The 13,339-nt window shown below is 38.6% G+C and overlaps 1 protein-coding gene across 1 annotated transcript in view; it reads left to right on the top strand.

Annotated features, from left to right (window-relative positions):
- SLC9C1 (solute carrier family 9 member C1) overlaps nucleotides 1-13,339 on the top strand; it is a 61,304-nt gene that overhangs the window by 12,946 nt on the left and 35,019 nt on the right. The window contains exons 7-13 of the mRNA XM_084802369.1: nucleotides 2,861-3,022; nucleotides 5,896-5,995; nucleotides 7,217-7,360; nucleotides 8,379-8,553; nucleotides 9,343-9,424; nucleotides 10,979-11,145; nucleotides 13,190-13,315. Of these exons, the coding sequence (XP_084658495.1) occupies nucleotides 2,861-3,022; nucleotides 5,896-5,995; nucleotides 7,217-7,360; nucleotides 8,379-8,553; nucleotides 9,343-9,424; nucleotides 10,979-11,145; nucleotides 13,190-13,315 (956 nt within the window). The remainder of the gene's footprint in view (nucleotides 1-2,860; nucleotides 3,023-5,895; nucleotides 5,996-7,216; nucleotides 7,361-8,378; nucleotides 8,554-9,342; nucleotides 9,425-10,978; nucleotides 11,146-13,189; nucleotides 13,316-13,339) is intronic.

Here is a 13,339-nt window from a genome sequence, read left to right as displayed (position 1 = left end):
CGAAGGGCTCTAATCCACCTAGGCCATATTGCTGATGCCCTACCTACCAGCAATATTTGTAGTCAAGGATTCATAAAGGAACCTATTTTTCTTCATTTAGCCACACCAGAGCATCACGTCAGGATTCATTGCTCACATTTAGCCAGCACATGGGAGGTAGAGGCAGGAAGATCAGGCTTAGAAACCTTCACTACATATTGAGTTCAGTGCCAGCTGGGGTTATATGAAACTGTCTCAAAACAAATGAAGAAATGGGCAAGCAAAAAAAAAAAATCAACAATAAACAATAAAATAGTGGAAAAACTGTCTTTAGAACTTAAGAAATCAGAGAAACACAAAGAACTATATATAGAAATACATGATGAAGAACTGATTTTGGGAAAATATCACAAGTAAGACTGTCCAACAATAAAGAATGAATGAATTTGACAGGCCCACAAAATATGACTTGTCTTGGCAGAGAGCCAAAATGCCTTACAGAAACAATGTGTGCGGTTTGTGGTTGCAGAAGGTTGCAGTCCATCATAATGGGAAAACATAGTGGACTGATGTGATCTGCAGTGACAGGAGCTTGCTGCAAGCAATGAAGAAAGGGACGAGAGAACAGGACAGGAGCCGGAGTTACCTCAAGTGGCTTACTTCAGCCAATGAGACTCCGCCTCCAAAAGGCCTGCAGCACCCAGAACAGTGCCACAAATTATCTGAGCAAACTGTTTAAAATACGCCCACGTGGGACATTCGGTCTAAGTCATAACTGACTCAGAAGCATTTTTTTTAACCAATCCGAGCCATATTACATTAGACCTAGAATAATTGCTCCATGAGGCTAAGACTTCCTATATAATATTCCTTGACAATATTCCTTTATCTCCAAGATCTCACCATCTACCCAAATGTGGCCTCTAGTGTTAACATTAACGTAGATGTGTGTCACTGCATGCACACTGGTATGCATATCAATTACTGGTATGTAATTGTACTCTTTAACAAAAAATACACTAATCTCTCCTCTTACACTAACCCAGCCCACAACTTCCATAATCCTTCTCTCTACTTTTATGAGTTCAATTTTATTAGATTCTGAATGTGTGTATGTATAAATTTATGTAATAAGTATTATATAACATACATATATAATTGTGTGGTATTTTGATATTTGTCTTTCTGTGCCTGGCTTTTTTCACTAAGCGTAATAGCTTCCAAGTAAAACCATATTGGTGATGATGACAGGATTTTTTTCTTTTTAAAGGCTGGATATTATTCCTATATAGGTATATATCAAATGTTCTTTATCCACCCACCTACTGGTGGACATTAAGGTTTTCTCCATATCTTAGTAGTATATATTTCCAATTTTAAAAGATCAGAGATGGAGGCACAGCTCAGCGAGTAAAGGAACTTGATACACATCCTACTGATCTCAGTTTCATCCCTAAAAACCACAGAAGGGTGGGGAAGGAAAGAATTGACCTCACAAAGTTATCCTCTGACCTCCATATACATGCTACAGCATGTTTATATGCACATATACAGTGGTGAAGTTGAGGGTTATGGTGATGATGGCGATGGTGATGATGAAGTGACTTTAAAAAGCAGAGGAGTTTGTAGTAGTTTGAATGAGCATGGGCCCCATGGGTTTATATATTTGAATGCTTAGTCCCAGTCAGTGGGCAGGTTTGTTGTAGGAGGTGTGTCACTGGGAGTAGGCTTTGAGGTTTTAAACCCCATGCCAAGATCAATCTCTCTCTCTCTCTCTCTCTCTCTCTCTCTCTCTCTCTCTCTCTCTCTCTCTCTCTCTCTCTCTCTCTCTCTCCTCCCTGAGATGAGGCTGTAAGCTCTGAGCTACTGCTCCAGCCTGCCTGCCTGCCACCATACTCCCCTCCACGATGGCTATGAACTAGTTTCTGAAAGTGTAAGCTGTAAGCAGACCCCAATTAAATGATTTCTTTTATAAGTTGCCAAGGTCTCTTCACAGAAATAGAACAATGACTAAGACAGAGCTGAGCAAATATTTCTCTAAGGAAGACATACAGATGAACATTAGGCATATAAAAATAGCCATTAATGTCATCAATTTTTATGGAAATAACAAACCATACAGGCAATAAATCTTGTATGGAAGGTGTGATGGGAGAAAAGAGGAGAACATGATGTAATTTTAACCTCAAAAGTAAAAGAAATAATATAAATGATATTTATGAAAAATAAAGAAATACAGGGCTTGGGACTGGAGAGATGTCTCCATGGTTAAGAATACTGCCTGTTCTTCCAGAGGACCTAGGTTTTATCCCTAGTACTCACATGTTTTCTCACTACCATTTTTAACTCTAGTTTCAGGAGATCCAACACTCTCTTCTGACCTCCCGCTGCACCAGGATACACATGATGCATAGACTTATATGTAACTAAAACATATTTTGACTTAAAATAATAATTTCAAAACTTATTTCTTTTATTTTTGAGATTATATTATAATTATATCATTTCCTCTTTCTCCCTCCATACCCTCCATACAAGTAACATTACCCAGACTGTGCAAGTTATGCTTATCTACTTAGAAAAAAATTAAATAAAATACTTAACAAATGTCGGTAATCATGTGAAAACAAGGCACACCAGCGGTGGCTGGTGTAAATTAACCCAGCCATAGCAAAATGGTGTGAAGGGTTCTTAAGGAACTACAAAGAGGATGAACACATAGTCCAGTAAACTCAGTGTTTTGAAGGGGCATCTGTACTCTGGTGTTCATTACAACTGAGCTAATTTTAATAATGGCAAAAAGAAAAGTTGCTTAGAGCATCATTTAATATGAAACCAGGTGAGTCCTATTAACAGTTTTCATTTCTCTCTTTTCTTGTAGCCCGTCATATCATGACTACAGCCTGCTCGCATGTTATTGAAAGCTTCTTGTTTGGGATCCTAAGTACAAAGCTGATTCAGCTATGGATGTCTACCATTTTTGGTGATGATGTCAATCACATCACTCTCATCTTTTCAGTTCTATACCTCATCTTTTATATTTGTAAGTGGGAGGGTCTATGCTTTACATTAAATTAATAGAAGTGACAATTTTAAAAAAAACCCTCAGAAAACAGATAGCTATGAAATAGTTTGTGATTTTTCTCCCAAGCAGAATATTTTTATTCAAATAATACTATCAAAAACGTAAAAAATGTGAATACCTCTACACGGAGAACAATGTAGCCAGATATAGGAAGCAAATACTATTCTAAAACAAGAGGAATTTAACATAACCACAGTTGTAATCATAGTTCATTTTGTCTTTTCCAAAGAAATCATTATATAACCAATTGCACACAAAAATTAAGAGTATAAAAGCGAGTTAAATGCTTGTCTTGGTTTGATTTGGTTTGGTTTAGATCTGGCTTTTTGATACATGGTTTCTCTGTGAAGCCTTGGCTGTCCTTTGCACACTTTGTAGACAAGGCTGGCCTCAAACTGACAGAGATCCGCCTGCCTCTGCCTCTCTGAGTTCTCAGATTACAGGCATGCACCACTGTGCCTGGCATTACACGCTTGTCTTACATTATATAGAAAGAAACTTACTTACCAGACAGACTGTAAATCCTTTGCAGAGACTCTAAATCAGACTCTAAATCTAAATCATCTGTTCTCAATATTTCTAATGCTCCAACCCTTTAATACAGTTCCTCATGTTGTGGTGAGGCTCAAGTATAACTTTATTTCGCTGCTACTTAACTGTAATTTTGGTACTATTATGAATCATCATGTAAATACATAATGTGTAGGATGTCTGGTCTACAATCCCCCAAAAGGGTGTGACTCACAGGTTGAGAAACACTGCTCTAGACCCTCTGTATATGAAAATTCTGAAGATTTTAAATTGGCAAAAATTTATAAACTATCAAGGAAATTTATAAACTTAGGAATCCTGGGTCTACACAGAAAAATACAAATGCTACTGAAATCTACGGAATTTGAATAAGTTGCAACAGAGAAAAACTTCTGTCTAGAACTTCTAAAATAAGTAAGTGCTTTATGTGAATATTTATTAGACAAATATCAGAGCATTCAATAAGTCTATAGCAGTTAAAATGTAGCTTTTGAAACAACAACAACAAAAAATCCTACGTATATAAAATAGACAGAGTGGCCCAGAACTGAGCCAAATATGTATTGTGAGAAAATTAATTAAGAGTGGTAAATCCACAGTATTTCTTAACTTTAAAAATAAGTAGATTACTAGACTTCCTATGCTTTGCCTAATGTTGGGCTGTGAGTCTCAGCATCTGTTTCAAAGGGCTGCAGGGGAAAGCCTGTCAGAGGATAACGGATAGATTCCTGTCTGCAAGTATGCCAGAGTATTGTTAATCGTGTCAGAGGCTGGCTCACTCCTAAGGGTTGAGCCAGGCACTGACTGGACATTCCCTCAATCTCTGCTCTATTTTTATCCCTGCGCATCTTGCACATGTGGGATCAAAGGTGTTGTGAGTGGGGTGGAGCTCTCCTGCCTCCAATAGTTGTCCTGTTTCGTCAGAGAGTGGCCTCTTCAGCCTCCGTGACCCCTGCTTCCAGCTGTCTCAGCTAGTCACCCCCATATCCTCCCAAGATCCTACCCTGTTGTGGGTCTCCAGCTTGTCACAGAGGCTCAAGACAGACTGAGGCACCAACCAAGGGCCATGTACGGACTGGACCCAGGCCCCCTACACAGATGTAGCCGACGGGCAGCTAGGTCTTCGTGTAGGTCTCCTGGTGGGGAGAGTGAAGACTACCTCAGGCATGGACTGAGTTGCCTGCTTTTTTTATTACTTACCCCTGGTGGGACTGCCTCACCAGGCCACGGTGGAAGAAGATGTGGTCAGTCCTGGTGTGACTTGATATGCTGGGGGAAGGAGTCCCCTTTTCTGAGGAGTAAGGGAGGAGGGAGGGGGAAGAAGGAGGATGGAACTGAGAGAAAAAAAAAGGAGGGAGCCACAGTGTAAAGTGAATTAATTAATTAATTTAAAGCGTTCAGTGAATGTGTGTAGATGCTCGTGTCTGTGTCTTGGTTCTCATCCCTTGGTCTAAAGCTTACCAATTATTTCTTTATGAACAATTTTAATGTTCTGTCTAAAATAAATTACGTTTATTGCCCTTCTTCCTGTATTTTTCTTTGGGTTTTGGGTTTGAAGCAGGAGCTCACTGTGTAGATGTAGCTGACCTGGAACACGCTTTGCAGGGCAGGTTGGCTTTGGACTCACAGAGTTCCTCTTTCTCTGCCCCTGCCTCTGACTCCCAATTGCTGGGATTACATGTGGGCATCACCACACCTAGCTTCCCAAAAATTCTTTACAGTTAGACTTGCAGTCTTAGAAGTGGGATTATGAATCTTCTTGTGGTGTTGTACTACATAATTATCCATTTACAAGAATACTTTGACTTTTAAAAATACCCATTAACAGACTTGTATATTTCTCAGTTCTTCTATATGAAATGCACCAATAAAAAAGTATACAGGGGGAGATCTATATTGGGGCCTTTTTGTCCTCAGTTCCTTATTTCTACCGGAAATACAACTCTTGCATTTCCCAAATAAAAGGTGTATGAAGTGGTCCTTATAGAATTCACCAGGTCATTTTTTTTTGATTCACCCATCCAGAGTTCCTTTGAACAGAAGGTCTGTGGAGGATGCTCAGCTTTACTGTGATAGGAGAAGAGATTTTCAAACTGCCAATGATATGAAGTCAAGTTAATGCATGGATGTGTGCATCTCATATTTTACTACACAGTAGGGTGTAGATCTGTTGAAGGAAACTATGAGTATGTAGTGTTCTCTAGTGAAACTGAGCTGGGTAACTTCTCTATGAAGCCACGATATCCGATATTTTCACACCCAGTAGTTGATCCTTTTGTCGTTGTTCATTCTAAAACTAGGTGAGCTAGTTGGGATGTCTGGAATATTTACTCTGGCCATCATCGGACTTTTTCTAAATTCTACAAGTTTTAAACCAGGAGTTGAAGCATTTCTCCTCGAGTGAGTGGCTATTCCGTTTTCACTTTGTTTCAGTAAGCTAGAAGCTATGAAATTACAACTGTAGTTATAGCCAAATGGTTTGAGTAAGACACTGACATGTAAACCATCCCACTCATTTCTCTGTAATATCTATTGCTGCACAATTCTTGACAAAACAGGTCACCTAGTCTTGAGTTCCCCTTGGGTCTATTTCCCCCATGAATTCACATCACTTTTAGGGAAGATTTTGGCTGCCATATCTCTATGACTCTGGCCGGCATTACTCTACCACTATTCCTAGTGGTGCTGATAAGCAGAAACTCTGCTGACTTTCTGTTGCCAATCCTTCTCCCCTCCCCCCATGTACTGTCTACCATTCTACCTAAGCCACTCCCTCTCACAGACACATTAATAATTACTGTATAATCACAATGCCAGAAATCTATTCAAAATATAACGTGCACCAGGCTCTATTCTTAACTGTGGTAGCAATCTAAGAGCGGTGTGGTAAGCCCTACTGCTTACTTCAACAGCCCAATGGGGTCCACTCTACTGTTGAGAGAGACGGCAGCTCCAATTCCCATCTTCTTCTCTTTTCTTTTTCTTTTTTTTTTTCCCTTTATTCTCTCTGGTCTTCCCTTTCTCACAACCCTGCAACTCCTCTGCCAAATCCTTGACCCTGTCACCAGGGTCATCCATCTTATTAGAGACTCAGTTCTTCCTTTTCTAGACCATTGTAACAACTGTACAACCCTTTGACTCCATTACCAGGAACTGAGATGTTTTCATGGTAAACTTGTGGTTTTTGTTCCCTGACACTTCTGTACTAATTTCTACCATTTTCACCATGATCACTTAACATTTTAGTATCAAGAAGTAACTTTAGGACTTAAATTTTTACTATCAGTACTTGCAAGTTATGTGAACCATGGTGTCTGGATGTTCAGTTACTGTGTTGTTATGCTATGTGGCAATTAACTGCAACCTAAATATTTCTTTCAGACTCAGTGAAAAAAAGAATGTTACTAATTTACACAAATAAACTTATTTAAATTACTTTAGAATTACATATTTATTTGCATTAGCATTCTTTCCTTCACAGTTCTCTTTAATCCATATTGATTGTTCATAAATGCCTCATTTACTTTTATTTTATTGGTAATTGCATAATGTGTTATGTAGTTAAGCTTTATAATAAACATGTAAGTTAACTGTAACATTTCATTCCTCTCAAAAATGCAGATTCTGGAACTGTCTGTCCTTTATTGGTTTCCTTATGGTGTTCACTTTCATTGGACTGTTAATCCCTGCACAGACTTATTTATATATATCATTTTCTGATATATATTATTCATTAAACATCTACTTCACACTGATTGTTTTAAGGTAAGAATACCATGCAAATTTTGTTTGTAAAAAGTTTTTTTGAAGATTATTCTCTAAAATAACAAAATCATTTCATATGGCAGACGGAACACTTAGTTGTCTTAAACTTCTCAAGTGACCATTGGCAAAGTAACACCCGGGAGTTTTCTCAGAGTTTAAATGAATTTTAGAGCCATGCAAATGTTTTGCAAAATTTCCAAAAATAAAAAAAACTTCATAATCTACTAAGATTACTAAAATGCAGCTACTATTGTTATATGGAATATTTCATCTAGTATTTTTATCTTTGTACAAGGTTTCAGCAACTTTACCTAACAATAAAAATTGTATTTTGTAATTTTGCTCAATATTATGTTAACATTTCTTTGAATTCACGACCATAAATGGAAAGCACTCTTTAAGAAACTAGAATAAAACCCTCCTTGTAAATAGCCCCCCAATAATGTTGCAGTCCCCCTTTCCAGTCTTAAGAGACAGGAGAGCCTACATCAAAAGAAGATGAAATACACTGAGAAAATCGGCCATAACCAAAGTCTCACAGTTACCTGTCACTGGAATAGTTAACTTTCTACTTCTGTCTAGGATAATTAGCTTGTTGAGATCAACCCATTAGTTCTAAACATTTATCCCAAATTATCATAAAAAATGGTTTAGCAGTTGGGAATGACATGGAGAATGGAAAGGAACTGAGCAATGCGGACAAAGTGTGCAATGAAACTATGCAAAGAAAAAAAAAAGGAATGGCGCCTCCCCTCATTTTCTGTTTACCACTTCTTACTGTGGCCTTTACCTTACAGAATGTCTGTGGAAGCACTGTCCACTCATGATGTGAAGTTGTCTGACCACTCATCAGTGCAAGGAAGTAACCAGTCACTCTTTATGCGTGTGTGTCTCTCTAACACAGGTCTCCCTTGGAGCCATGACAACAGTGTATGAATGATGGCTCGTTGGAAATACAACACAATAAAACAGGCATTTATATCACAAAAATAACTTAAAAACTCATTCTGTCTTCCAGACTTTTGGTCTTTCTACTAATGAGCCCCTTCTTGTCTCGACTTGGTCACGGGTTCAGCTGGCGCTGGGCGTTCATCATGGTCTGGAGTGAGATGAAAGGGACACCGAACATAAACATGGCCCTCCTGTTTGCCTACTCGGACGATTCTCTTAGTACCGAGAGGGAAAAATCTCAAGTAAAGAAAGCTATGTTTTGTTGCTTTTTTTTTTTTTAATTTGGGTATTCAATGAAAGTGTTGTTCGGTGTTGATTTTGTAATGTGATCCTCATATGGCTTCCCTGGTGGAAGGAGTCTTGTTTTGTTTATTCTGAGAACGTTGTGAACTAATCTAGAGAGAGAGCCAAGAGACAGGACCCAAGCAAGGCTTTGAGCCAAGAGCCTGCAAGACTGGCAAGGAAAATCACATGACTTTCATCCGCCTACCAGCTCAGAGACCCCCAACCTCCTTCACAGGTCTAACAGGTTTCAGATGACGATGCAGTAAAAACTATAAGTCATTTTAAACAGCTGCTATTGCAAAACATGCATTTGGGTTTTTTAAAAATTTATTTATTATAGGATCGAGTCATTTCAGGAGATAATTGGCTAATAGTTGGCTCTATCTCCTTGTATCACTTTATAGGGCTACCCTTTAATACTGCTAGGAAGAAAAAAGCCATGTAAGTAGTGTTCCAACAATGTTTTAGAATGCATGTTTTATGGCATGTTAAGGCAAAATTATTTCATAAAGCTCTGTAGACCTCGAGGGAAGCCACAGTCCTGAAATGTTTTCTTTTCTTAAAGATGACTGAAGATGCATGTGTGCAGGAATATAGTGAGTCCTCAGGTCCCTTTTTTCTTTCCTGACATCTAATTTTTTTTAACTTACTACAATCATCTTTTGGCATCCTAGTCCAATTTATAATACAGAATATATTGCAACAAATTACCCTGATACTTATTTGATGTATTTTTTCAATTCTAGATATTATTTCATGGAGTTTCAGTATGCTTAATTACCCTGATTATCAATAGATTTATTTTGCCAACGGCAGTTACTAAACTAGGTAAGCCCTACTGTTTACTATGGTGAGAGAATAAAAAAATTATTCCAAATAGTCTAAGAAGCACTAACAAGAAAATATCCATCTAAATATAAGTCAGTGCTTTCTAATTGAAGAGGAAATTGAACCACTGTATAAAAATGTATAAATTATTCAGGCTAATAAACTTACTTTAAAAGATTTCTTTATCTTAACCTAGTATATTTAAACAGTAGTGTAAGCTCATTCAATTATCAATAAACTTTTTCATAAGAATGTTCTAGATACTGTACACAATTGTAAGAAGTATTACATTCTGGAGACAGGTAACGTCTCTGAGCTAGCAGAGTTTACATTGGAATAAGGGAAAAAACAAGCAGTAACAAGTCCAGTGAATTCATGAAATTCACAGATACACTAACATGAACAAACCATATAAAAAATAAAGTAGGGAAGAGGACAAGTGCTGCTTTCCCGAGGAAACTGGGGACTGTGTGTGTGTGTTCAAAGACAGAAAGGAGTAGAAGGATTTGAGCCTCAGACAACCAGGCAGGCAACTCATCTGACATGTGGTTTGCCCGTGTGTTTATGGAAGCTGAGTCCCAAGAACTCCACTGTGAATGCCTGAGAAATGAGGGAGCCAGTAGCATAAATTGTAACGCAAGCTCAAAAGAGAAAATCAGGTTGCGAACAGTAGTTTTTCCTCACCTATAAAAGTGGGAGGAAAGACTCACCCTGTATGTAAGTAAGTAAAAAAGTAAGTGAATAAAGAAAATAGAGTTATAAAATAAGATAAGCAGTAGATAAAGACTAGTGCATACAAAATGCTGAGTCATCTGCCCATAGCATATAGTAAGCATTCAATAAATATTCACTATTGCTCTTACAGTTGGATCTCAAAAGGAGTCTGCAAGTACAAAAACTTTGAAGTGCTAGCATTTTTACCATTAAAGAATTTATGTAGAGTCTTTAATGTTTAAACACACTAAGTGGTAGGGTTGAAAGATAGATCAATGGAAAAAGTGTGTGCTGCCTAAGTATGAAGGTGTGAATATGGATCTCTAGAACCCAGCCCCCCCCCAAAAAAAGCCAGACGTTACAGATGCACCTATAACGCTATCACAGGGATGCACAGACAGGCAGACCCCAGGAGCTCACCGACCAGACACTGTAGCCCAGACAGCAAGCTCCTGCTTCAGTGAGAGACCCTGCATCAAAAAATCAGAAGGAGTGACTGAAAAAAGCCCTATGAGCATATACACGGAGGAGGAGGCCCCCCTTAGTCACAGTCATAGGGGAGGGGAGTAAGGGGAAAATGGGAGGCAGGGAGGAATGGGAGGATACAAGGGATGGGATAACCATTGAGATGTAATATAAATAAATTAATAAAATATATTTTAAAAGAAGAAAAAGGCATCTCAACACGAACCTCTAGCCTCCACATACAACCACTCAGGACAAGTGTACTTGCACACACACACCACAAATGATTAATGTTTGTAGAGAACAAAAGGATAATTTAGAATTCATATCAAAATTATCTTTCTTTCGTTTGCAAAATGTGCTCTTTTCCCTAAGGTCTTCGTGATGTCACATCAACAAAGTATAAATCTGTTTATTATACATTCCAACACTTTCAAGAGCTAACCAAATCTACAGCCATGGCACTGAAATTTGACAAAGACCTTGCTAATGCTGACTGGAACATGGTTGAGAAGGCAATTGTACTTCAAAATCCATATGCGGTAGGCATACAATAGCTCCTTATTCCACTAGAATAAATGTGAATGCCATAAATATTGATCAAATCATAGGTATTAATTCAAATTTAGAATGTTAATAATTTTAATCCACGGAGAGGAATGTTGGTCACTCCTTATCTTCTGTAATAGTAAGGAGAACACCTTAACACTGTGGTTGTTGTGTGACAGAGTAGAAGTCACAACCCATCTGAGTACATAAGACATACATGTAAATTAAAAAGACAGAGTAGTAGTATTGGCACTGCCTCCAAAAATGTCCTCTTTTCCCAAGATTAGGAGTGAAAATGGGGGCTGGAAAGATGGCTCAGCTGTTAAAGGCTAGGCTCACAACCAAAAATAGGAGAGAGAATAGCCTTATGGTCACTTATTCATTCCTCATTCATTGAGGTGATTATGTTTGTTAATAACTATACAGTTTAGTGTATGTTTAGTTGCATTTTATATAGATGCAACTATATAGAGGCAAGGTCAGCATCAAAGGTTTATCTGTGAGTGAAATAGCCTTTTCTATATCTGAGATATACTTTAAAATGTCTCAGATCAGATTTAATCATTTTTAAACACTCAGGATATAAGCCTGGGCTACAAGAGAACCTGACACCAAAAAACAACAAAACAAAACAAAACAAAAACAAACAAACAAACAAACAAACAAACAAAAAACAGTAGTATTCACCATAGCCCCGAGTCATAGCTGCCATGAAGGAAGTGGTAAATATTCCTGGGTCTTCCCAAGGCTGTTCTTCTCTTCGCATGCCCTGGGCCATCTTGGTTTTCCTTGTGGTCTTCTCCACATCACATTATGTGAAGGAGGGCACATCTGAGGAGAGCAGATGTTTGGTCTCTGTGAAGTCGGATCCCAAATCCATTTCATATCCATAAGCTGTGCTTAAAGATATAACTAGGGACTCAGAACCCAGCTCTGCCCAGGAATCCAACTGAGATTTCTGCTTAGATAAAGAAAAGGTGTCTTCGGTTCCCCTGGTCTCAGATTAGGGCATTTTGCTGACCTGTCTGATTCAGGGCGATCTGGAACGCCATGGAGCTCCCCACTCCCACTCTGCAGAGTCCGACGCACATTGTGGCACCAGCCATTTTCCACTCCACTTCCCACCTGGTCACAAGGCGGTATCCAGGCCACTACTCTCATCACTTGATTAGTTTTAGAATTGGATGATCGAGTGTTGGCACTGTCGTCTTTACAGTGCAGTCCTAGGGTAATTACTATGCTATAGACAGGGCCTCAGCTTCACACTCTAGCTTTTGAATAATTGCTTTTGTGTTGAGTGGAGAACAGAACCTGGAGCCTTGCACTAGGCAAGCACTCTAAAACAAAGCTGCATCCCAAACTAACTCACACAGGCGGGCCATCTGTACACATCCTGTACCCCATGCAAGCCTGGAGAAGCAACCCTCTTGCCTTAGTCTCCCTCAGAAGATGGAATTATAGGCCTGCATTTGTGTCCCTTGATGTGTCTGTCATCTTGAGTGAATGATTTTTCTCTAAGGTTCAGTTTTCCTCACTGGCAAATTTTCCACATTTGCATGTCTTTAATAAAAGTCCTTTTTTTTTCTGCCATAAATGTTTCATTTAAGCCAGTAGTCATCACACTCTAAGGGCCTCAAATACAGTGATTGCTACCCATCGCTCCCAGTTCTGATACAGTGGGTGATGAGAGAACGCACATTTCCAACCGGCAATGCTGAGGCTGTCAGGGAACCACACAGAACCAGTAGCTCAAAGTGTGACTGTATGTGTGATAGCTTCTATAAATACATTATAATTCCACAGAGAGGGAAAAGTATAACTCCTTCCCCTACCACATGTCAATTTTTTTTTAATCTCCCATAGAACTGAGCAAATAGAACATTTGAGCAGGTAGGAGGAATTGGATGTTTTTATATATCTATCAGATTTTCTGTCATTAAAAAAAAGCTACTGTGAGATTGTAGATTGTTTTTTGCTCTAAACAATATATATATATATATATATATATATATAACTTCTTTTTGTTTGTTTTATTAGTTGAGCCAAGAAGAAACAACTGAGCATCAGAAGGTGAAATGTCCAGACTGCAATAAGGAAATAGATGAGACCCTCAACATTGAAGCCATGGAGCTGACCAACAGGCGTCTCCTGTCAGCACAGATAGTCAGTGCTCCTCTATGCCCCTTT

This window comes from Acomys minous (genome assembly GCF_964271855.1).
Source record: "Acomys minous genome assembly, chromosome: 11".
Taxonomy (NCBI): Eukaryota; Metazoa; Chordata; class Mammalia; order Rodentia; family Muridae; genus Acomys; species Acomys minous.
This window is presented reverse-complemented; position numbering and strand designations above follow the sequence as displayed.